General features: G+C 36.7%; 1 protein-coding gene across 1 annotated transcript in view; it reads right to left on the bottom strand.

Moving 5' to 3' along the window:
- Positions 1-800: 800 nt before the first annotated feature.
- Positions 801-27,311, bottom strand: part of RIT2 (Ras like without CAAX 2) — a 237,705-nt gene continuing 211,194 nt past the window's right edge. Inside the window, exon 5 of the mRNA XM_023750812.1 lies at positions 801-1,307. Within this exon, the coding sequence (XP_023606580.1) occupies positions 1,077-1,307 (231 nt within the window). The 3' untranslated portion in view covers positions 801-1,076. The remainder of the gene's footprint in view (positions 1,308-27,311) is intronic.

Raw genomic sequence — 27,311 nt, 5'->3', positions numbered from 1 at the left:
CTTCTCAAGCTTAGTTGTCTGTTCATGGCTTTCCTTGTAACATCTGTCAATTAAATATTCAGAACAGTTCTTTCTGATAGGGTGCTTTCTGAGCTAGATTTGAATAAGCCAATTCACACAATGGGGTAAAAGAGTTAATGGGCAATTTAATTTTACTTCATGATCCTTTGTAAAACAAACAAGAAAAAAGGCCCTCTGATTGGTGGTGGTGCATGGTTTGAGTAGGACAAGATCAGAAATTTGGGCAAAATAAAGAGAATTTAGGGTCTCTGGAGCTAACAAGCCTCTTGCCCTGCAGATGTCCCCACCACAGGTGAGGCAGCCCTAAGAGGGACACATGTAGGGTGTCCTTTTATGAGTACATGAACCACCCAATTCATAGTACCATTTCTCCTTAATACAAAGAGGATACCCCTTTGCCTCAACCCAGTGACTTCACTGATAATTTCCCCAAAACCTCCCAGGGCAGAGCATTGTAAATATGGGGATATTTCACTTCAGTCTTTCAGTGATCCTCGACCAGTTTCTGTTATTAATTATTGCTCTGAGGGTCATCTATAGAGCCTTCCAGAGAAAGCACCACAACTTCCGCATGTAGGAAGTGCCAGGCTACAGATGCCCGCTCTGAATCCTTTCCTGAGCTGCCTCATTATTTTCTGACATTCCTGGAATGCAAACAACCAGAGGCTTATCAGGCAGAGGCAGGTCCCCTGAGCCTTTTATCATTCTGTCTGCAGTTTTGAATATTCCCTCTATAACCAGACAGCATACTAAATGAAGCTCGACTCTTTGAAGGGAAATGAGTCAATTGGAATGTCAATTTTATTTAGTCATATATTATAAAAACTAAACAGCATATCCAACTGATTGACAAAACTCATCCAACTGTTAAGGGCAAAACAAAACTATCTCAAGAGGTACAGTTATGCAGATCTTGCTTTTACATACAGGCAGATATGAGTGAGAGGGAGAGAGGGAGAGAGAGAGAGAGGGAGAGAGAGAGAATTAAAGCAGAATGAAACATCTGGAATTGTCCAACTGATAAAATTCAGAAAGAGAGGGAGTTAGAAGTGAGGCTAGCATGCCAGGTTTTCTCTCTTCTTCTTCAATGAGCCCTTTAACTTCTTCCACAGGCTGTCTTTCCTCTTCAGTTTCTTTCCCGTCAGGGATGGTACCGACTCCTTCTTGCGAATTTCCCTCACTAAACCATGAAAGGCATCATCAATGCAGAATCGGAGGGCTGCAGAGGTCTCAAAAAAAGCACAGTTATATTCTCGGGCCAGACCCAAGCCTTCTTCTGTAGAGACCTAGGGGAAAATAAATGATATTAGAAAGAGAGGAAAAGAGAGATACTTAGATCAAAAAGCATGTTCTCTACCATGGCTGAGAGCCAGTTACATTTTTAAAAAGGTAAAATGTGACTGTGTTTTAAGGGGAGTTTTCTAGAATTTATGAACCTGAAGGACAAATGAAAATCAGAAAAGGCAACAGGTTAGAACTTAAAAGTGGAAGTGGAAATTAACCCTTCAGACTTAAAACAAAACAAAACACAAAGTTACAGAGCATAATGGTAAAAAAAACAACAACACATGGCTTTAGATTAAATCTGTTTGGTTTCCAATCCCAGATCTCCTTCTGTTTAGCTTTGAAACTTAGGGAAATTTCTTAACCTTTTGGCCTCAGTTTTCTCATAGGTAACACAAGATAATAATACCTGAAAGGCTCTTTGTTACAAGGCCATCAATGCAAAGTGCTTTGTAACTTTTAGTTATTAATTATAGTTTAGAGCTTTCAGTTAAGAATAAATCAGGATGAAGTTGTCATAAAACTCAAAATACAATCTTCAGGTGAAAACAAAACAAAAAGCAAAACACCACCATTAGGATAAATAAACCTTCCTCTAGCCGAGCTCTTTCAGAGCTGCTTAGAACGTGTGTGTATGTGTGTGTGTGTGTGTGTGTGTGTGTGTGTGTGTGTGTGTGACTTTGTTGTGGCTCATGCTATTGTAATAGGTCCTCTATAGATGATAAACTGACTGAAGTCAGAGACTATGCCTCATTTATCATCCCTTTAATGTCTACTGCAGTGCCTGGTGCCTAAATCACCATTAGATGAGTGAAAAAGATGTTTAGTAAACATACGTGGATTTAATAAGTATTAAGATGTAAACATAAATGATGCACAAATATTTAAACGGATTATATGTCACTGTAGCTGGGTGCTAATAATCTTGTTCAAAATTTAGCACTCCTGTTAAGTTCTATTAGAATATTCACATGGGCTCTAAGAAAGCAGGACCAGGCTGCCTTTCTTCACTATGTCTGAGAGCTTTTAGCTCATACTGGTCTATTTGTTTTCTTAAAGTTAACTTGATGTTTATATATTTGTATGTTCCCTTTTTTTCTACCAAATGGAAGTATATGGTGAACTGGAAACTCCATCAGTCTGAAAGAATGTGAGTGGGACCATGACGAGTAGAGTTTCAGTTCACCCATGTTGGATATGCAGCATAAATAAGAAATAAACTTTGGTCCTTTAAGCTACTGATATTTTGGAGTTGCTTATAACCTGAGTTAAATCACCCTTTCTTAACTGATAAGAGCACATTGTATTTCCAACAAGTGTCTGAATAGGGAGGTGAAAATAGGTCTATGTGATTCCAAAGCCAGGTCTTTTCTAGTCTGTGATAGGTTAACCTCACCAAGGGCGGATAAACAGATGAGTACAAAGAATGTCTGAATTCTCTTCTTTCTCTTCCATGCTTGCTAGCAAATACACCAATTCTTTTTTTGAGCATATTTCTGACTTATAGTAACTTAAATACAGCTAAAAGTATCCAATGAAAGTGATTAACATTCTCTCTTACTAACAACTTAACCAAGTCATAGGTTTATTAAGTAACTGGTCTTATTCCCAAGTAATCACAGGTGATAATCTTACCAAATGTTTTCACCCCGCATAACATGAGTTGTCCTTTATTTTTCAGTCTCCTGTAACAGTTTTCTCCACCCAAGAGCCAATGACACATGTTTTACGTTTTTCGATAGCAACACCACATTTATGGTGCCATTTTTAAAATTAATTAACTTTCATCAGACTATATAAAGACAAAAACAACCTCAAAATCTCCATGGCTTGCAAAAATATTTATGTCTTGCTCCTGCAGCCCATTAGCAACTGGAGCAGAGACTGTGCCAGCTGAGCTCAGACTGTTTGTTGTTTGGGCTCCGGTTTGCCTCTCCTGTCTCCTTATTCTGGGACTCAGACTGAAAGAGCAATATTACCTGGCATATGATGTTCCCATGACAGAAAGCAGGTTGGCAAAAGGGAAATATCATTTTACGTACATCCCAATGATCAAAGACAAATGGAGAAACCTAACAGCAATAAAGCAGTATGTATACCCAGCTCACAATGAAGGATAGCATGATGGGGGACGGGGAACAAGTCTAAAGAAATAATAGAATGTAGCAAAATCAATTATATGTAAATGCAGTACACTTTCCAATTAAAAGAGACAAAGATTGTCAGACCAGATTTTTTAAAACATCACTTCTAGTTGAAACACCATACATATAAGGACACAAAAGACTAAAATTTGAATGGAAATGAATACAAAGTTAAGCTAGTATATTGACGTAATATTAAACAAAGCAGACAGTTTAAAAATTGCTAGAGTTAAAGAACAATATTTTAAAATTATAGAAAGATAAATCCATCATGAAGATGTTATAAATTTCTATGTACTAAAAATTATAGCCTTAGTTTATAGGGAAAAAGTTGATAGAACTAATATCAAAAATTTTAATGGAAGATTTTAACAGATCTCCATCAGCAGTTGAAAGAGTAAGTAGACAAAATGTCAGTAAGGATATAGAAAGTTTGAACAAAACATCAATCTAACTTACACATATATGATGCTATACTGAAAACTTTACATTCTTTTCAAGTGATCCAGGCGCATGCATAGAAATTGACTTCATGCTAAGCTATAGAGAAAGTCTTAAACATTGCAAAGAATCAAAGTCACACCATATTCCCCAAAAACATGGAATTAAGCTATAAATTAGTTTTATAGTTTTAATAGGAAGATAACTAGGAAATTCCCACATATTTTGGAAAAATATACTTCTAAATAGTCAATAAGTAAAAAAGATATTACACAAAAATTATAAAATATTTGATACTGAATGATAATGAAAGTATAACATATTACAACCTGTGAGGTAGCTAATGCTTTCTTTAGAATGATCTTTATAGCAATATATGCATGTTTTAGGAAAATAGAAACACTCAAATTTAATAATCAAAGTAGCAATGTTAAAAAGTTACAAAAAATGCCCAGCAAATTTAACACAAAGAAAACAAAAATAAGGAAATTTTTTAAATAAACACAAAAATAAATAGAAAACAATCACGCAGGAGAGAAGACAAAATATAATCTGAGTTTTTTTGCAAAGTTGTTAAATTAGATGGACCCTATTAAGGCTTTCTCTAAAACTATAACAGTTCAGGCATATTTCCCAAATAAGGAATGAGTATTAGATAAGGGCTAGACAGACAGACCAATATAATGAAATAGAGAACTCAGAAACAAGACCAAATATATATGGGAGCTTAATATATTATTGGGCTGGCATTTGTATATCAGTGAAGGAAATGAAGGTGCATCAAATGGCACCCTGACATTGACTTATCATTTTGGATTATTTTTGACCTATGGAAATTATTTCCACCAGAACAGGAAGGTAATTTTTCTTTGTGGAGAATAGAAGTAAAAAGGAATTTGAATGAAGCCTTTAACTAAATCTACAATATTTTTTACACATTTGACAAATCTATACAATCACATCCTATATAATAAAAGCCTAATATGCTAAGTGTCTGGTCGTCCAGTCATCCGTTCAACCAATCAAAACATAATATGCTAATGATATGCTAAGGCTGCTCAACCACTCACTATTACGTGCACTGACCACCAGGGGAAAGACAGTCAACCAGTCGATCAGTCACTATGACGTGCACTGACCACCGGGGAGCAGATGCTCCAACCAGTAGGTTAGCTTACTGCTGGGGTCTGGCTGATCAGGACTGAGTGAGATGAGCCAGACATGCCCTGGAGCCCTCCCATAATCCTTCCCCAGCTGGCCAACCTCCCACGTCCTTCCCCGACCCCGATCGTGCACCAGTGGGGTCCCTTGGCCTGGCCTGCACCCTCTCACAATCTGGGACCTCTCAGGGGTCACATTGACTGTCAGGTAGTTTCATCTATATAATAAAAGCCTAAGCAACCATTATAGCAGAACAACTGGAATGACTGGTCACTATGATGCGCACTGACCACCGGGGGCAGATGCTCATGGTTAATGTGCTCCCACAAGGGGAGAGCAGCTCAGCCAGAAGCTGGGCTCACAGTTGGCAAGTGCAGCAGCAGTGGTGAGAGCAAGCAGGTGGGCGGTAAGAAGCGAGGGGTCCTGGACTGTGAGAGGCATGTCTGACTGCCAGCTATCCCCAGAGGGGTCCTGGACTGCAAGAGGGCACAGGATGGGCTAAGGGACCCCCACCCAAGTGCATGAATTTTGTGCACCAGGCCTCTAGTATATTTATGAAATGTTTCCTAATTATAAAAATGCAAACATTACAAATAAATCATTGGAAACATCAAAATTCAGTTAAAAGTCCAGTTTAACAGTCAATATAAAATCTGAAATAAAATTGGAAGATAAATTCCATGCAAAGATCCTTATTGAAATCATACACAGTGAAAATCTTTAACAGATGACTTAACTGTCTATTTTATTAATTGCAGCAAGTTGAAGTATATTTAACTTGGTAGCTGCTAATGAGTAAATAAAGTAGGAGTTCCAAACCCTCTATTTCAAAGCATGAAATGTATTCTTAGATTCATTATCAGAATATTAATTTTATATTATTTATTTAATAACTAGGTAATTTTCATGTTCATTATAGAGAAATTTAAATGGAAAGTAAACTTACAATAAAATATTTAATCTTCTATATTTCTTTCAAAAATTGTATTAGATTAGTAGCCTAACATTTTTATTTTTTAAGAAAAGTGAAAACATACTTTAAAAGTAAATTTCCAAAATTCAATAAATTCCATCTCACACCAATATTGACAAACCATAAGTTTTCCATCTCTACCTTTGATGTTAGAATTGATATACTATGCTATAAACTGAATAGAATAACTTGAGTCCAAACATGCAAGAAAAAATAATTTTTACAGATCCTGAGCTTTATGCTTAGTAATTATGATCAGTTTGAAGTTCGTAAATATTTCAACAGTATCATTAGGAATAATTTTAATCCACCAATGGTGTTCTGATTGGTTCAGAACCAGAATAACATAACAAGAAGTAACAGCTTTTATATTAGGGTTTAAAACAAGGGTAATTAACATAATATATTATAATTAATATATTATACCTTATTTATCCAAAATGTAAGTAAAATTAAATATTTTTCAATTATAAATATTTATCCACGTTATAAAGTAACTTCTAAGAAAGAAGCACAGTGTTATAAAAGAATTACTTTTTTTTCTCAAATGAGTCATTTCAAGCCCAGAATCCTTAAGCAAATGGGTCAAGATCACACACATATTTAAGTAAAAGAACCATCAAGTTCTAGTCTCTTCCATCAAGTATTGTTTCCAGGACTGTTTGCTGTTTTTCACGGGATCTGTCCAGTTCCCTTTTCTAGTCTTCTATATATGCAATTGATTATTCTGATGTGAGGTGTTTCAACATAAGATGATTCTTAAATGGTAAACAAATGGCATAAAATAGTTTACATCGCATTTACATAAAAATAACAATCTAAATAAATCCAGAAACATAGGGAAAATAAACATAGAAAGATTATTTAGGGTGGGGGAGGAGCAATCATTGCAGATACCATTATACCACCATGCCCCTCAACTGAAAAAAAAGGGGGGCATCTGTGATTAAAGGTGCCACCTGGAGGCCCTAGGAAGCCCTGGCAGAAAAAAAGAGGAATAAAGAAAAATGTTTCATATAAGTAACAGCACATTTCAATGACCCAGGGGAGCCATCTTTTTTAATATATATGACCTTCTTCACCGAGGAAGATCACTGTGGAATATGCCAGAGGAGGTATTAGAATGCAGCCACAGCTGCATGGGGGGCTAATGAGACTACTGAGCAAGCAGACGCCTGGCCTACTCCCTGCTCAGCTACTAGTGGGCAACACAATTATGTTGGTCAGTCAGAGCTTTGTTCCCAATAATTTGCTGAATTCAGGAGCTTCATTGCTCTTTGCATCTTTTCATCTTTTACCTGAACTCTGGTAAAAGTAAATTTAGATTAAGTTATTGTAACGGTATTCAGGGTAATGGCAGTTGTCTAAGTAGGTGATATAATTCTTAAGAGCACAAAAGGAAAGTGCTCAGCTGTAATTGCTAACCTTGAATGAGGAGAGATTGGCAGAAAGATGGGTCTGGCTCTCCCAGGAGAAGCTTCATAAGCAAAATATCTTCACGGCTAAGCCTGCTGGGCACTGTTAAAACATTTAGTGTGCAGAACAAAGTCTTCACAATGTGTTTTATATATGTTTTGATGTGTCCCTGTCTATATGCCACTTGATTCCTACCCCTGGAGTTATTAATTTTCATTATAGAGCCTACATCTTCAAGGTAGCAGGAACCATAGTTTCCTGGCAAATATGGGACCAAGCATTTTATTTGTTAATTTAAAGGAAAAGCTGCCCTAACTCAGGTTGTTCAGTTTTCCTTCTGCATAGTTGTATAATCAGTTTTGATCAGTATTAGCAATAGGAGTAGCTTTGCCAATTTCCTTGACCAGTTCCAATGGAAATGCATTTGATTTACTTAAGCTAATTTATTTATTTGCTTATTTAGTCTGTGAATTATTTATTATTTTCTTTTATAATTTAAAGGTACGTGCATAGATGTCATACCAAACTCCTTGCAGGGAAAATCAAAACAAGCAAAGCACTGAAAAGAAAGTCCTGCCCTCAACTGCAGTCACTGACCCATGGGAAATTCATTGTTGACAGACCAAAGACTGGGCTTACAGGGTGTTTCATCCAAGTGTGTTCCCTTTGTCCTGCTATTTTCTCCAATTCTCTTTTCTAGATAGGTGAAAAACAAGTGTGACCTATAGTAAGCAGAGGTTCAGCTGGAGAAGAGATGTCCATCTCTTCTTAGCAAGTTACTCTAACTTTAGGAGAAATTGTCAAGGAGGAGGGCCAGCATCTCTCTACCCTTCTCCAAGGAGGGAGAAGGGGAAATACTCCACATCTTGGCTTTGAGAATGCAGATTCCCACCCCCTCTTACTTCAACTTCCCAGCCCCTGAGTTTTTCCTTTATAGCCTGGGAAGGGGGTGGAGATCAGGAAAAGGTAGAATAGGAGTCAACTAAGCCATTTGGTTGCCCATTTGGGGCTCCGTTTGTAACATGGAGTACCATTTATACCTTATGACCTACATCTCCTCTACACAAATCTTTTCATTTTGCTGTTTTCCCTGTCTAGTAAGTTTCAATTTTCCTTTTTCCACACTTCTTCCAGAGCTACTCAAGTCTTCACAGGTCATTCCAGTCTTGGTCATCTCCTTGGCCTATGCTTTGCTCTGAAACTCATAATCCATCTGCAAGGTAGCTACATTCTGTCCATTTGTATCCCCATCATGACTAGCCACAAACTTTGCTGGTGACAGATATTTAATCTTAATGATGGTGATAATGAAATCCCATCAACAGTCGCTGGTGACCAAAAGAGTTCACTATAATGAACTCATCAAACTGCAATTCCAACAGCCATGGCATTAATTCCAAATTTATTTGTGTCATAGTGTGGCTTCCATCAAGATACTTGACAAAATCTTGCCACAGTGAATATGAGTATAGATTCTAGAATCAGATAACTAAGATCCAAATTCTTGTTATATCACTTCTTAGCCATGGGCTCTTGGAGAGTTGCTTAGTCTTTCTTCTGTACTTCAATTTCCTCATCGTTAAAATCCTCTCTCTTAGAATTGTTAATGGGATTCAATGAGCTATTATATGAAAAGCACTTAGTGTAGTTCCTGGCATACTGTGCACATCCAATAAATGTTACCTTTTTATGTCTGAAGAGAAGATCAGAGGAAATTTCCAACTCCTTTAGATCAAATGTTGGCCCTGCTTAAATTTTTTTCTATTTCCCACCATGACCTGTAAACCTCACCTGATGTGACTTCTGTCCATTTCCCTGTGCTCAATTCACACCACTCTCCCCTCATGCATTATATCCAGCCATATACTAGTACTTCCACACATACCCAGTGCAATCTTCTTGACTTCAAGTATTGGCACATGATATTTTCTCTGCCATGGATTGTGCTCCCCTCAGTACTTTTTATCAGTTGTATTCTTGTTATCATTCATTTTCCAGCTTAGGCATACCTCCACTGAGATACCTTGCCTAACTTTTCTCTAAAAAATAATCTCTACATAGCCTGTAATTCCATCCCATTTCTCTACCTCATTTCCTTTTTGGCATTTAATTACTCTCTGAAATCATCTTACTACGTATTTTGTTCATGTGCATATTTTCTGTCTTCCTCCAGGACAGTAAAACATTTTTTAGAGCAGGAATTTTGTCTTATTTATCACTGTACCTTATCCCCGGCATAGTGGATGGCACTAGGTAGGGACTCGGTATTTGTAGATTGACACTACTGGAGTGCTGGCTGTGGGAATACAGCTGGGGCTACAATCGATAGAGGAATTAGTTGTTGGTTAGGGCAATAGAAAGACATTAAAGAAATTTCAGGTCCCCGTGATCACTACCATGATGGTGCTCTGTGTGGGGAACTGAGGCAGCATTTATAAGTAGTGTCCAGGCCCTTATGAGTGGTTCTTGGCTTTCTGAGGGAGGGAGCCTTTGTATGAGACTTCAATGACAAGTAAGAATTACCTAGGTTGGTGGGAGGTGAATGGTGTTCAGGGCAGAACAGAGTCTCAGATAGAAGGTCTAAGGCCTGAGGCAGAGGGATAATGGTGCTTTTGTGAGATCATCAGTATTTAACAGATTTAGAACAGAGCATGAGAGAAGAAGGAGTGAACAAAGAATACAATCAAAAGAAATGAGTGAGCTTAAATGCCTAATTTACTTAGATTCACATGAAATTTGTTTGGTATCCATCAATTGAGTAATTTAAAAATAGAGCCTATATCTTGAGTGCCTACTCTGTGCAAAAAAAAAAAAGTAAAAAAAATTCTCTCCTGCTGTTCTGAAGAGATATTGATTGGATGGAGAGAAAAGCAAGACACAATAAATGAAATGGCATAGCCAGTCCTCTGGAGGCACAGGATGGTAATGGCTCTAGAGTAAAGGGTTTAGACTGCTTTGTACAAGTCTCCAAGGCCTTGTGCTTTTCATCCAAGAAGCTCTGGTATGCTGGGGGGAAAGGTTGCCATGGCAGCCAGTAGTTGCTATGAAGGGAAAAAAGACAAGGTTAATGCTCAATATTTTGCTAACAGCGATATCTACCTTCTTCTTTGAATTTTTCTCCTACGGGCTTTACTTTTAAAATATCTTGTTAAAATTATAAATAAATAAACTTAGGCAGGATATGAAATATATATGCAGGAATATGTATGCAAAAGTATACATATATGTGTGTGCATGCCTAAGGATATTTTCCTCCCATATTTATACTAATAAATTAATGTGTGTATTTGATGTATATTAAATGTAGGATTCTCCTGAACCTTCAGGGGATTAGTTATTATGAATAATTAAGTTTTGAAGTGGCCCAAAATTTTATGTTTTCAGCATGAAAAAATATCTCAGTGGTTAATTTATTACATTAATAAATGTATATTGGGTAAAAATAGAAAGAAGGAACTTATGTATCATAATTTTAACACAAATACAAATTATAATTAAGTAATAAATTATATAACTGTATAATGTCTGGATCCCCGTGGGGTATTAGACCATGAGGACAAGGAATGTTGCATCCCCAATACCACCTCAGTGTTTGCATGTGAGCCATGCTCAGTAAACATCTTTCCCTTCCCTTCTTTGAATGCATGGGTGAATTAAATATAAAAAGGTGACTAAGGAAGAATCAACCAAATACTACAGCAAAAATTCTCCGCTAATGAACTAGAGAGCTCAGAAACTAGAATCTCACTGTAATTGCCGAAGGTTTTAAGTCCTTTACGTTCTAATATTTTTCTGGTGTCAAAAATACCCTATTAGATATACTCTAAATAAAACATGTGTGCTGCAGAAACTCTAAGCAGGAAAGAGCCTGGGTCATGATGCTTTCTTGAATGGAGTCTAGGCATCACAGGGGCAGATGACTCTGACGAGGTCCAAAGGAAAGCCAGAGGTATGCGGATTCCTCAAGCTCATGGTCAACCTGTGTATCCTTTTGGATTATATTTGATGATAGTAGGCCATGAAAAGAAGGATGCACCTGAACAAAACAAGTTTGAAGTAAGTTCTAAAGCTGAGATCTACAGAAGGCAAAAATGAACCAGTGCTCCTTTGGTTCTGGCCCCAGACACAGGGAGCTGGGTATTATATGAAAAATTCATAAGCTTGTGCTTGTTTGCACTGCTGTAAATTTAGTTTTCAAACCTAACAGAGCCATCAATGCCCTCAATGATCCTTTAACTTATTATTAGCCAGTACTCTTTTCTCTTCCTCATTTAGTTCTTCAAAATCTTCACTTCTCTTCTCAGGTCTTTGATCTTACCCTCATTTCCAGCAGATGCTCTTTTCCTCTTCCTTTACCTCAATGAGGAAATAAAATCATCCAAACAGAATGACTTTAACATCTGGGACTAGCACATAGAACAGCTGTGGGCAAACTACTACGGCCCGCAGGCTGGATCCGGCCCGTTTGAAATGAATAAAACAAAAAAAAAAAGACCGTACCCTTTTATGTAATGATGTTTACTTTGAATTTATATTAGTTCACACAAACACTCCATCCATGCTTTTGTTCCGGCCCTCCGGTCCAGTTTAAGAACCCATTGTGGCCCTGGAGTCAAAAAGTTTGCCCATCCCTGACCTAGAAGCTCACGAGTATTGTTAGATAGCTTTTTCAGTGGTTCTCAACCTTCCTAATGTCGCAACCCTTTAATACAGTTCCTCATGTGGTGGTGACTCCCAATTTCATTGTTACAAATTGATCATAATTAAAGCATAGTGATTAATCACAAAAACAATATGTAATTATATATGTGTTTTCCGATGGTCTTAGGCGACCCCTGTGAAAGGGCCGTTCGACCCCCAAAGGGGTCTCGACCCACAGGTTGAGAACCGCTGGCTTATATACTCTCTCCAGTCTCTGATGAAGAGACATTACTGAATATGTTAAGTCTAATCCTCTATCTGCCTTCTGAGTCCTTAATATCCACTTCAATCTTGCAACATTTGTTCTATACTTTATGTCTCATATTTTCAGCCTTCCTCTCTAACAGTCTCCCTTTTCCCCACAAAAATATGCAAGTCACCTATTTTAGGACTCCAATTCTAGTTACCTTCTTACATCTGTTCTTTCATTTACCATCAAATGTGGATTATTCAAGAAAGTATTTGTACAGGTTAAAAAGAAGAATAATGGGGCTGAGGCAGGAAAGTGAGTAGGAAAAGGATGCACAACCTCAAAAATAATACATCCCAGATTTATATGCCAATTTCTCTTAATTACTTCTGATTTGCAAATCCACATTTACAATCTGGATTCTGCCTCCTTCCCACCCACTCTCCTAAAATGGTTTTCAAAGGTATGAATATCACGCTTGCTGCCAAACCCAATAGATGCTTCCAATAATCTTTCACCATTTGTAGCATTTGATAAGTTGGCTGCTCCCTTCTTTAAACTCTTCTCCTTTGACTTGGTGACCATCGTCTTTCTTGATTTTTCTATTCTCTGATTACTCTTTCAGAATATCCTGTCTGAGTGTCTAGAAAATCCTACTATTCACTCACTTTTCTCATAATCATATGCATGTCCATGGACTCTGTCCTGACATTGTTTTTATTCTCATTTGACATTTCCTCGTTATATATTCTCATTCAGATGCATAGCTTTCGTCACCATTATTGTGCTCATGAGTCACATTTTGATGTCTTCACACCTCAGCTCTCAGTTTAAGTCCAGAATGACACAGACAACTCTCTGCTGGGGAGTTCCTCTGGAATGTCCCATAAGCACTTCAAAATGAATGTGATCAAATTAATCATTTTTCCTCCCCAAATGTTCTATCTTGGCTAATGGCACCCATACTCCCAGTAATCCAGGTGAGAATCTTTGAAGTCCTTCTAGATCCTTCTAGCTCTCATATCACTAAATCAAGTCATTTTTTCTATCCCTTTCATATTAGTATACGCTGACATCTCCATTCGTATGGCTATTGCCTTAATCCAGGGTCTTGTTTATTTATTCCCTAAATAATTTTCACCCCTTCAGATTTGACAGCCTCAAATCTATCCCTTAGCACTGTATAACCAGAGGGACATTTCCATGGCATGAAGGCAAATATGTAGCTCTCCGTTTAGGTTATTTCTGTGATCCTTCATTTCCAGTAACATAGTGGGTAACACATAATGCATACTCAAGAACTAGTGTTATTATTCTAACAGCTCTTAGTACTAGAAGAAGTCAGGTTCTCTTACTGTGGATGAGTAACTCTCAATTTCCTTTTTTTATGATAAAAGAATGATCATACCTCCTTCAGAAGGTTCTTATGCTGATTACTGTTGATTATATAGTAATACAGTTAGTAAACTTCTAGCACACAGGGCATACTTAATAAAAATGCACTTAGTAAAAATTACTAACGAAGCACTCTGGACCTGTAAAAGAATAAAGGGCGTCATATGGGCTACCAGAATTAAAATGTATGGGAGATCCTTAAAGCAAAAGAATTCAGGATTGCTATGGCTTTTAGGGTCATCTTCAAGCCACCAAATCATTATGTATGTCTCCTCCGCAACATCTGCCAATGATTAGTTTCTACAGGCACACGCTTATTGCTCATCCCTCTGTAAAGTGACCCCTCTGTCAAAGGTTCTGGAGGAAGGGTTTAGAGAAGAAACCTCCTCAGACTATCAGGCTTGCATGGATGTGGGATGACAGGGACTAGGGTCTGCTGCCTTGTCCCCCTAGTTAGAGCAACTACAGTCTGTGGACACCTGGATCTTTCACTTCATTAAATTCAAATTGATATTTTTTACATTTAAATTTTTCACATTTCTTGTATCATGGAATGTATATCTGAAAGTCCTCATTCCTTTGGATTTGAAACATATAATGTGTAGATTCAAGTGGCTGCACAGATGACAGCTGTTAACAGTTACAGGAAACCCCTCTGTGGCCTTAGAAACTCCTTCCATTTGTTTCCTATGCCCGTTGCCTGATCCCTCCCCAGGTGGACAGTATGACCTGCCGGCCTCCGTGGCTGGGCACATAGCCTGCCAGCAAGGAAGGTAATCTTGACAAGTCTGTTAAGGAGCAGCAGCCTGCGACTGCATCTCCGAGTGGGTGACACCTGTTTTCTCTTGGAGACGCTGGTCATGTCAGAGCACATAGCAAACAGCACTATCTCGGCAGTGACTTGTCAGCTCACTGACTTTATCTGCTCCATCCTCCCCAGAAGCAGCTGAGAACAGTCTCCTTAGTCAAAACAGCAGGTCTCACTAAGGTACAAGGGAGAAAAGTGTCCTACTTAAGAGGATGGTTTCTGAAACCAAATGGTCTGAGTTCTAATCGCATTTGCACTATCTACTAGTTGAGTGACCTTAACTACAATACTTGGCCTTTCTAATACTTAATGTCCACATCTAAAATGAGGTTACTAAGAGATTTAATTAGATAACAGAGAGCCCTATGCTTATTACATAGTCAAGGTACTATAATTTGAACTTTGGATTTGTTTATTCTTTTAATATATATGAACGGTGTGCAGTGCTGATGAATGATCAGTTTGTTTCTTGTCTTTATAAAGGTCACTAGGAGTGGAGACTTTCTATTGTTGAAAATATTTTGATAATGTTGACTCCATTACCATTTCTATCCTCAAAACAGTTGAAACCTCCTTTGGGCATATTTTATTGAAAGTATCATAAAAACATTTTGCTAAAACCACCCTCCCCCCCAAAGCAACCACAGTTATTTTTAATCAATACAGGGTGTAGTTGCCTTTTTCTATAGTCTGTTGAAAGCCCTGGTAACTGCTTTAGTTGTTTTTTTCCATTACCTTTCCTGTTTTCTTCCATTATCCTATTTTATTTCTATTTTTTAAATTTTAAAAATAATATATATAATACTTTATTAATACCTTTAATATTAAGATCTAGTGGCAGGTTTAAAACTACTATGATTTTGTTTTTTAATTACAAAATTTTTAAAAATTACATTTGAAAAAATATATATATGTTTCAGATTAACAACATATATATAAACACTTATATAACTTACAAAGTGATCTGTGATCCCCCAGGTAAATCTAGTACTCATCTGTCACCATACATAGTTATAATAATATTATTGACTATATTCCCTATTCTGAACTGTATATCCTGTGACTGTTTTATAACTGGCCATTTAAAAATAATATTTAAAATACATTTGTATTGATATTTTTAGAGAGAAAGGTATAGAGAGATGGAAACATTGATGAAAGATAAACATCATCAATTGGCTGCCTCCTACACCCCCACCACAAGGGATCGAGTCCACAACCTGGGCATGTGCCCTGACTGGGAATTGAACCAGTGTCCTCTTGGTTCCTGGTTCATTGCTCAACCGCTTAACTACACTGACTGGGCATAACTCACCATTTTTACATCTTAATGCCTTCACTTTTTCCCCTGTATGTCCAACCCCATTCCTATCTGGCAACCATCAATTTATTCTCCATATCTATGAGTATGTTTCTGTTTTGTTTATTTGTTTACTTTTCTTTTTAGAGTCTACATGTCAGTGAAATCATGTGGTGTTTGTCTTTCTCTGACTGACTTACTTCACTTAACATTATACCCTCTAGGTCCATTCATGCCATTACAAGTGGCAAGATTTTATTCCTCTTATGGCTAAGTAATATTTTATTATATATAAGTATGCCATAACTTTATCCATTCTTCTATCTATGGACACTTAGGTTGCTTCTATATAAAAAAAACAATTTCTGAATATTAATTTTGTGTTCTGTATTAATTCATGACAGTTTTACTCTTTTCATTCCAGTTGGGATTTTTTAATTTCTTTTCTTTGTGTGATTGTTGTGGCTAGGACTTCCAATATTATGTTAAACACAAGTAGTGAAAAATGTACATCCTTGTTCTTTTCCTGATCTTAAAAAGCTTTTAGCTTTTTATGATTGATTTTGATATTATCTGTGGGTTTGTCATATATGACCTTTATTATATTGAGGGTAGAGACAACTATATTCACTTTGTATTCTCCAAATTTATCCATAGCAATAATTTGATAAATATTTGTTGAATGAATTATATTCACAACTAAAGTCACAGCATCATTTATGGTGCCCTCTCAGCTGCAGACTTGAACAAGAGATTGCTATGCGAACATTTTCTACTAACCTTTCCTATTTCCCTAAGTTGTGCCATATCTTAGAAAGCTATGAAGTATTAGCATAAATAATTAAAACTGAAGCTCACTTACCATATTAATATGTGATACAATCTTATTTAGTTTATAGTGTTTACTTGAAATTTGAGATTCCATTTTTCTGGCTATCTCGAAAAGTCATTATTGCCCTAACATTTAGGGGCACTCAGTCTAACCTTCATGAGCAAGCTTCCCTGGTCTATATTTTCGTCTCACTGGGGGCCTGGGATATCCACTGATTTTACCCTTAGTTTCTGTATCTATTGTTTGGAATGCATGAGGACTGCATTTGCAAAATAGTAAAGTGAATATTTTGCATGTGTCAGAAGACAGCATTCTTTCAAGAATCAGGCATTCCATAGCAAGAAATGTATACCTGTGCCTAAGCTATAATTATGTGTAAAAGGAATCACTTCAGAAGAGTAAGGCAAATAATCTAATTCATGCACATTTTCAATACAATAAAGGGTAACTTGAAAAATGTCTTTACCTTTTCTGAGCCAGTTGACATACAGCCTGTCCTCATGAAAAAGGAAATATTTACTGTCTCCATAGGTATTTTACAACATTAAAATTCTGGTTTGGGCTTTTGTAAGCCTCCCCTGGAAATTACAAGTGAGATTAAAAGGAACTCCCAGCAGTCTGGGGAGTAATTGATAGATAACCTGCCATATTTAAGACAGTCGGCTCACTGTTAAGGTCAGCTCTCACACACTGAGAAAACTAAAATGAAACACGGGGTCTAGGAAGAGCAGGGAGGCTGAAAGAACAAAGTGTGTCCACATCAGTGATCTCCCATCCTGGCCTAAGGAGAAAGACTAAAATTTTTATGTATCTGCATATATACACTTAAATGTTTACACACATATATTTTATATGTAGCTTATATATATGATACAGTATATTGTGTGCGTGTATACATATATCTATATGCGGGTAAAACAATGCAGTGGTTATTCCGTGTCCTTGACTTATCCTCACAGGAGATTTCTGCTCCTCATCCTCGCTGCTCTAGTTGAGTTTTGTACAATTATCTTCCTGAATGAATTTGTCAGAATGATACTGGGATCAGCCCAAGATCAATTTTGGTGGGGAGCTACCATTAACAAAATCATCTAAATCAGAATGGCAGGCCCAAGTGCTGGTCTGAATGCAGCCTAGCAATAAATTGCCCTCTGGGTGCCTGAGCCTGCCAACCACCAGTCATTAGAGGTTCAAGGTTTCCATGGATACCTCATCCTGGGTACAGGTACAATGATAACTCTTCAGAAACTCTTTGCACAAACATGATGGCTTGGAGTTCAGTGGAGGTTAGCCTAATTAGTTACCAGAGAGAAGCAGGTTTCTATGAACAGCTTCCAAAGCCTGCTTTAATTAAAGAACAAAAAGGGATGAGTAAGTGAAGTTGTGGAAGGCAGTAGTATAAAAGTTTAACTTGGGTTTGATTTTATTGCTCCTCTAATACTATTGACTGATTCCCTGTTGCCTAAAACAGAGAGTAGATATGACCTAGACAAAGCTAATGAGACCCCTTCCTAGGAATTTTGCTAGCGCTATTTGGAAGTAGGCATGTTTCTTAATAAAAATAGCTAAGTCTGTGAAGTAACAAGGGCCTATCAAAGTAAAAATCAATAGAAAGATAAGACAAACAAAGAAACAGGAAGATTATGATGATGTAGTTAGTGGTTCTGAATCTAGTTATGCCTGAAGCCAAATGAATTATATTTTCCAGTTATATGATCTAATAAATTATATTTTTCTGTTTATTGTTGTTGTTTAAACTACTATATATAGAGTTCTGTAAAAACTGAATGGGTTCTGACAAATATGGTTGTCAAGCTTTTATTTCAGCAAACATTATACAGTGATGTAAAGCATTACAGAGACTCCTTTCTGGTCTCCTGGGGTTACCAATGACTATAGGAATTACTGTTAAAGGACCCACAGTTGGAGGCAAAGAAGATAAATTTCAAATGGCTGGGTTCAGTGGGAGCCTGATTTCTGGTGTTTGATATTCAAATTTTGCATCAAACTTCATGGACTAGCTAGGTAATGTTTGCCTCCATAAATACTTAAACATAGGCTTAAGAATTCCTGGCACAACAGAAATTGGTGAGCAGTACCCTGTTTTTTCTCTTTCCCATCTCATGTGACTCAGAGGGTCACTCTGATTTCATCTATAAGAACGGCATTCCATTTCCTAGCTGGAGATGGGATGTTTTCTGAGCTATAGGATATGTTGCTGTGCTCAGATCCACTGGACTATGTATTTAGGGAAAGAGCAGGGTGACAGAGCATTGGGAGAACTCCAAGGCAGTCAAGATCTGATGCAGATCCAATGCAGTCATGGCCAAAATTCCTAGGTTTTCTTGTGGCCTACACCAGGTTTGGAAAGAAATTGCCATTACTGGTTGGCCACGAAGAGACACAGAGAGCCAGGGACTGGTGTTTGAGAGATAGGCAGAGGTCACTGGATGAGAAAAGGAAAGAAGGGTAACTGGTATCCCCAGTGGTAGAATTCTTTTAGACCACGTGGGCCTTGGAAAACAAGCTTATACAGCACAACTAGTGTAGGCCATTGTCAATGCAAAGGCCAGCCAGTAGGGCTGTATCCACAGCCAGTAGAGAAGTCATAGTGACCTAGAAGCAGATCTTTCTATCCAGATATAAGCAGCAGACACAAACCCTTTCTCTATCTCTTCCTCCCTTACTACACACACACATATACCTCAACCTCTGTAGTGAGAGAAGATTAGTGGAACAGGGAGGGATTGGGGGAGAAAGAAGGTAGCATTCCTTCCTTTGGCATGAATCTCATTCTAGATCTGTGAAACCTTAGCCCCAGCTCTTGACGATGAGATTCTGAATCTGACACTGAAAGACAACACCCAGACTTGGTTAAATATTTACTCAAAATTAGACAGCCTTAAGCAGGAATTAATTTAAAGATCAAGAGCTGGATTGATATTTCTTGAAGGAACTGGGATATGTATTGTTAATTGGCAATATTAAATTCCTTACTGTCCATGCCTGTTCACAATGGGTGGAGACTTAGAAGACCAAATAGATTTTAGTTGTCTATCAATTGGGACTGCTTCAATACAGTATCCCATCCAAGTACAGACCCTGAAAGAAGAAAGGAAGGAAGGGTGGGAAAAAAGAAAACTCTCAACCTATCATTACCTTCAATTCATTTTTACAAGTTCATTTTCAAAGCAACACATAAAATGAGGAAGGAGAACTCATATAGTAATATCAAAACAAAAGAGGGTAAGAAATCAACCAAAGGACTTGTATGCATGCATATAAGCATAACCAATGGACATAAGACACTGGGCACAATGGTACAAATTTTGTCATGGACTGGCATTTGGACACAGAATACAGGCTTGCATGGCATCCATCCTTTTGTTTAAGCAATAAAAAAAATAAATAAATAAATAAATAAAAAAAAAAAAATTATAAAGGCAGTGTTTATTAAGATGAATTTCATTTTCATTTAACAGCTATCAGATGTTAAAGTATGTATACATTTTTGGGGGAACACCCTATATTTACCCTTTCAAAACAATTTCCCACAATGTCCCTGGTCTCTTGGCTAAAGTTACACAAATATTTTTAGATTTTAAATAACAATGATTTTTTTAAATGTCTAGCTTTGCTCGTCTTCCTTTCATTATTTCTGTACCTCTCTTCATTTAGCTGGAATTATCTTTTCTTTTTTTGTCAGTGTGAACAACCAATAATCATATATGAAGAAAGAGATGAAATGTCCGTTTTATTGCAATGCCATTCTTGACCCCGCCAAGATGAGATAAAAAGCTTTCTCTTATGTACTTTGTGTATTCTTCTATGAGGGTTTTTATTATATTTCTTTCTATATTTGTCTTCATGTTGATCAATTTAACTTGAAATTAAGCTCCTTGAAGGAATGGAAGAAATTTATTGTAGTGGTCATAAACATGAATTCTTATACTTAAGAGTTTGAATGAAATCTTACAAACATGAATTCAAATTCTTTTTCAAATCCTAGCTCATTCACTTGCTTAATAATTATGTGGCACTAGACAAAATATTTAAACTCTCTGAGCCTCAGTTTATTTATAATTCATTCATTTTACCTAGTGTTTACCATATAGTATGTGTGTATGTATGTATGTATGTATGTATGTATGTTTATAATGGTTGATTATGAAAATTATAAAGAATTGATTTAAACAGAAACAGATATTAAGACTACCTTTACCTTGAATAAGAGGGATAAGTCACTAAACAATTTGCAAAATGTTCTTGTTTCTTTTCCAAGTAGAATTACGGTATATCTGTTGGAATATAGCTTAATTAATGGATTTTGCTGCTTATTGACTGGTAGCAATGCAATTCCAGGTATATTCCCTCCCTCAAATTTGAGCTGTGCTGTAGTGGAATGAATTGCATTGACCTTTCAAGTGAGGCTGGAATTAGAAATATTGACAATTTTCCCTTTGTAACCTTTTTTATGATTGTCAGTCCATGTGTGACTTGTTGGCATGGCAATTTATCCTAGGGCCAAAGAAACATAAAACAGCTAAAGCAGGGTCACTGGATGGGGATGGCAGAAGTAACTCCATGGGGGTTAGTCAAATAATTAAAGACTGGATGGAACGTGGAAATTGCTTAATTGCAAGACTTAGGATTTCCAGAAATTAAGTGACTCACTCTAGGTCACACAGTAAATTAAGGATAGAGCCAACCAGAGCTCCCAAGTTTCTGATGATCATGTTCAATGCTTAACGACACTAGCATGACATAGTGTTTCTTCTTGCTTCAGAATTGCTGCCTGTAAGTCAGTTTCTTTGGATGCAGAGAATATTTGGCACTGTCATAAACTTCCTCGCTGTCCTCCATTGGCACTCTTTTGACTTACTACTACCTTTCCCCCCAAAACAAGCCTCTTCCTATGTAATATTCCCTTCCTTTCCACCCACAAGCCTCTTGCCTAACCATATGAAGAACTCACTCAGCAGCCCCTTCAACTCTCCAACCTTTTATTCTTTAATACAAAAATCCTACAAACATCTAGGCCTTCTTTAAGTATTTGAATCATGCCAGATAAAATTGTTCAGACATTCTGGGTGACTCTTTGATCAATCTCAGCTGGATCCTCAATCCTTTACAACCACTCTACTTTCTTTCTATGTGGCCATCACCTCTCACATTCCCTATAATTGCGTTGCATCTGTACACATTCTTTCTGTCTCATAGCCAGCTCCTTCCACCATCTGACACAGCAGATGACCTGCCCCTCTACTTCACAAAGAAAGGATAGGCTATTGGGCAGAAACTCTCTCTGTTATCTATCATCAAACTTCTCTAAGTTTGGACTCCATCATTTCTTTTTCACAAGGAAGAAACATGCCCCTTCTTTTAAAACCACTTCATTTATGGAAATATTCTTTTTCTTCTTTCATTCCCTCTTAACACTTATTTACTAGCATCTTTTCTTCACCAAATAAGTGTGCCATTTTATCTTCTATGTTTGATTTTATTTTTTTCAACGATCTTTTATTCCCTGTCACCATATAGTTTCTCTCCTTTTTCCAATTTTATTTGTTCAAGGAATACTCCACAATTACTTACCATCTGCAATTCAAGTTACTACTAGTAAAATTAGTCAACTCACCTCTCTACTAAAACTGCTCTGACAGAAGTAACCAATTACTCACAAATAAATAGAAAGGCACCTCATGTACATGGATTAGAGATATTATATTAAGATGTTGATACTTGCCAATAAGGGGTTAACATCCAGAATACATAGAGATATCCTATAATTCAGTAACAAAAAACAGCCTGATAAAAATGGCAAAGAACTTGAATAAGCATGCCCAATAAGCACATGAAAAGATGCTCAACCTATTAATCATTAGAGAAGTGTAAATTGAAACCACAATGAGATGCCAGCTCACACCCATCACAATGTCTGCTATCAAAAAAAGAAAAGAAAAGAAATATTGGTAAAATTTGGGGAAATTTAGAAGACTTGTGCACTGTTGGTAGGAATGTAAAGTGGTATAGCCATTATAGAAAACAGTTCAGCAGTTCCTCAAAAAATAAATAAATAAAATTACCAAATGATCCAACAATCATTTTGTGTATATATATTAAAAATTAAAGCAGGGTCTTGAAGATATATTTGAATATACATGTTTATAGAAGTATTATTCACAATAATATAAAGTTGGTAGCAACCCATGTGTTCATTGATAGATGTCTGGAAATCAAAATGTAGTATATAATTATAATGCGATATTATCCAGCCTTAAAAATGAAGGAAATTCCAACATGCAATAACATGGATGTTTATTGTGCTAAGTGAAATCAACAAGTCACAAAATGACATATATTTTATGATTCAACTTATATGATTCAAATTTATAGAGGTAGAAAGAATGATAGTAGAGGTTATGTAAAGGGAGAATTGGGAAGTTGTTTAATGGGTATAGAGTTTTAGGTTTGCAAGATAAAAAAACACAAACTTGGAAATTGAACAACAATGAGAATATATTTAACACCACTGAGCTCTACACTTAAAAATGGTTAAGCCTGGCTGGCATGGCTCAGTGGTTGAGCGTTGACCTGTGAACCAGGAGGTCATGGTTTGATTCCTGGTCAGGGCACATGCCAGGGCTGCAGGCTTGATCCTCAGTGCGGAGCATGTAGGTAGGCAGCCCGATTAATGAATCTCTCTCATTCTCTCTCTCTCTCTCTCTCTCTCTCTCTCTCTCTCTCTCTCTCCCTCTCTGAAATCAATAAAAATATATTTAAAAAATGGTTAAGACAGTAAATTTTATGCTATATATATTTTCCCATAATTCTTAAAAAGGTGAAAAAAAGGCCTACTCTTATTGTTTATCATAAAAAGTTTAAAAATAATTTATAGTATTACTATTTCTGAATTGCAGTCTTAACTTTGAATTTTTTTGCAGTCTTAACTTTTTATTTTTTTCTATAGTATTTTACCACTACTCTACTGTTAAAATCTATTCTTCACTGGGTTTTGTGAAATGTAATTCTCTGTCTACCTCTCTTGCTGATTCTTGCTCTTCTACATTCATGCCCAGAGATTTGGATTCAGCCTCTTACTACTAGTAATACTATCTATAGACTTGAGTGACCAGGGCCTCTGCCCAGTTGGTCTCTGCATTTAAGAGGGCACTTCTCTGAACTTCCTCTGGGAATATCCACCCACACAACATGAAGTGGTAAACATTATATACTAACTTAGATTCCATACCTTTGTGGAACTTGATATCTGGTACCTCAGGATTACCTGCCCAAATGGTCTTAAATTTACTTCCTGGGCTTCATCTCTATATCCAACCTCCCCATGGCCATTTCCCCTTTCTTGTATGCATACAGTAAGGAGAGGTGGTCAAGTGACAGCTCAGTGTGGGATGTGTGTATAGAGATTGGATATGTGAGTAGAAGGGATACATGGAGATAAAGGACAAAGTCCAAGGCAAAAAGAAAGGAGGGAGCTTGGCCTTGAAACCTGCAGGGGCATTCATTTCTCCTCTGGTTTGGCATAACTTATCCTATCAGAAGAACCACATCTGTAAGCATTATTAAAAAGGCTTGGTTTTTTGAAAGGTGTCTATTTAAGTCCATTGCCCATGTTTTTATTGGATTGTTTATCTTCTTTTTGTTGAGATGTATGAGTTCCCTATAGATTTTGGAGATTAGGCCCTTACAGGATATAACTTTGGCAAATATGTTCTCCCATGCAGTGGGCTTTCTTGTTGTTTAGTTGATGGTTTATTTTGGTGTGTGGAAGCTTTTTACTTTGATGTAGTTCCATTTGTTGATTTTCTCCTTAGTTTCCATTGCCCTAGGAGCTGTATCAGTAAGATATTGTTAGGACATATGTCTGATATTTTGCTGCCTATGTATTCTTCTAAGATTTTTATGGTTTCCCATCTTATGTTTAAGTCCTTTATCCATTTTGAGTTTATTTTTGTGTATGGTGTAAGTTGGTGGTCTAGATTCCTTTTTTTGCATGTATCTGTTCAATTTTCCCAACACCATTTATTGAAGAGCCTGTCTTGACTCCATTGTATGCTCTTGCCTCCTTTGTCAAATATTAATTGAGCTAATGGCTTGAGTTGATTTCTGGGTTCTCTGTTCTGTTCCATTGGTCTATATGTCTGTTCTTATGCCAGACATATAGGCAGTTTTGAGAACAGTGGCTTTGTAATATAGCTTAATATCTGGTATTGTGATCCCTCCAACTTTGTTCTTCTTTCTCAAGATTGCTGAGGCTATTTGAGGCCTTTTTTTTATTCCATATGAATTTTTGGAGATTTTTTTCAAGGTCTGTGAAATATGCCGTTGGTATCTTAATGGGGATTGCATTGAATCTATAGATTGCTTTGGGTAATATGGACATTTTAATGATGTTGATTCTACCAATCCATGAACATGGTATATTCTTCCATTTGTTTATGTCTTCCTCTAAAAGTGGACACACAGAAGGCCAAGAGACATATGAAAACATGCTCTAAGTCACTAATCATCTGAGAGATACAAATCAAAACGACAATGAGATATCATCTCACACCTGTCAGAATGGCTACCATCAACAAATCAACAAATGACAAGTGCTGGTGAGGATGTGGAGAAAAAGGAACCCTTGTGCACTGCTGGTGGGAATGCAGACTGGTGCAGCCACTGTGGAAAACAGTATGGAGTTTCCTCAAAAAATTAAAAATGGAACTGCCATTTGACCCAGTCATCCCACTTCTGGAATATATCCCAAGAAGCCAGAAACACCAATCAGAAAGGACATATGCACCCATATGTTCTAGCTGCACAATTTACAATAGCTAAGATTTGGAAACAACCTAAGTGCCATCAGCATATGAGTGGAATAAAAAACTGTGGTACATCTACACAATGGAATACTACACTGCTGTAAAAAAGAGAAAACTCTTACCATTCGTAACAGCATGGATGGACCTGGAGAGCATTATGTTAAGTGAAATAAGCCAATCAGAGAAAGATAAATATCACATGATCTCACTCATTTGTGGAATATAATGAACAACATAAAACTGATGAACCAAAATAGATACAGAGACAGAGAAGCATTGAACAGACTGTCAAACTTCAGTGGGAAGGTGGGGGTGGCAGTGGGGAAAGAGATCAACCAAAGGACTTGTGTTGCATGCATATAAGCATAACCAATGGACACAGACACTAAGGGGGGGGGCATATGCTGGGGGGTGGAGGGGACTAGGGGGAGGTCAATGGGGGGAAAAGGAGACATATGTAATACTTTAAACAATATAAATAAATAAATAAATAAATAAATAAATAAATAAATAATTAAAAGGCTTGGTTTTTAATTTACTATAAATGTCTATTCATCCAAGGAAAAGCAAAATTTTTTTTGCCCCCTTTATACAAGGCAAAGACTAAATATTGGAATTTTATTAATAAATATTTATGTGCATATAAATAAGTGTCTTTAAAACTCCAAATATTTATGAACTGATCATATAGTTTGAGGCAGAACCAACATCTCTGACTCACTGAGAAAAACAGATAGAAAGGAAATCAATTCAAACCAAAAATAATGGAAGGAACTCTTTATGTATGCTTGAAATAAATGACAAAATCAGAGCAGTTGCACTGGGAAACAGCTTCAAGTGAGAATATCAGGAATATAAACTGATAATGAGAAAATAGTTTATTTTCTTGATCTTAGGCATGGCATGCTAAAGTATTAACAATTGTGGACTTTAATAGTTAGTCTTTACAGAGATGGAAATATGTCCTCCTTTAAGCAAATTTGTTTTAAGTACTTAGTGCCAGTATATGATATATGCTGGCTAAACAAAATCAGATGTAGTCTTTCCCCTCAATGAATCTGTCTATATGAATTATGCAGAACACATAATAATTAGTTATTCAATTTAATACAAATAACAATAAATATCATGACATGAATCTTAATGAATATAAAAATTTTGAATATATTCTGTCAAGTAAGGCAGATGGCCTGAAGAAATAATTGAGAATTGACATGAACTAGATTTACCAGGCCTGTATAACACAAAAACTGGATGAATCCCCCATTTTATTCTTTAAAATAATAATAGTTTAAAAGACTCATAAGAAAATCTCTGCCTCTTTCATTTGACTTAATTTTTCTATAGGTTTGAAAGGCTAAATAAAAGAGTTTGTAGAAAATGCTGGCCCTGGCATGAATGAGAAAGTAATGGAATTGGCAATTTTACCAATGCTGTAAAAAGCAATTAATCAGTGTCACTAGGAGCCAGTAGGTTAGCACTTGCTTTCAACAACGTTAAAAAGATATTTCCAAGCCCATAGAACTTAGGAAAAAGAAAGCATTCAGACCATTTACAAAATGTGTTTTTCTAGTTTAAGTTCCAAGACCAATTTTATCTTAATGTCTGCACATTTAAATAGAGACTAAATGTTTATTTTTATTTTATTTTTCTCCTTCTTCTAACTGCATGGGTGACTTAGTAGAGTCTTTTTCTCAGGCAGTGTGTAATAATTTTACTCTAGTGGGAAAGTGGTTCCTCCCTTTTTCTTGGAGAATATGCACTTTCCCTGCCCCACAAATTGACAGTATCAGTCCACTTTCTATGAAAGCCTTGGC

The sequence above is a fragment of the Myotis lucifugus genome, unplaced genomic scaffold (genome assembly GCF_000147115.1).
Source record: "Myotis lucifugus unplaced genomic scaffold, Myoluc2.0 scaffold_16, whole genome shotgun sequence".
Classification (NCBI taxonomy): Eukaryota; Metazoa; Chordata; class Mammalia; order Chiroptera; family Vespertilionidae; genus Myotis; species Myotis lucifugus.
This window is presented reverse-complemented; position numbering and strand designations above follow the sequence as displayed.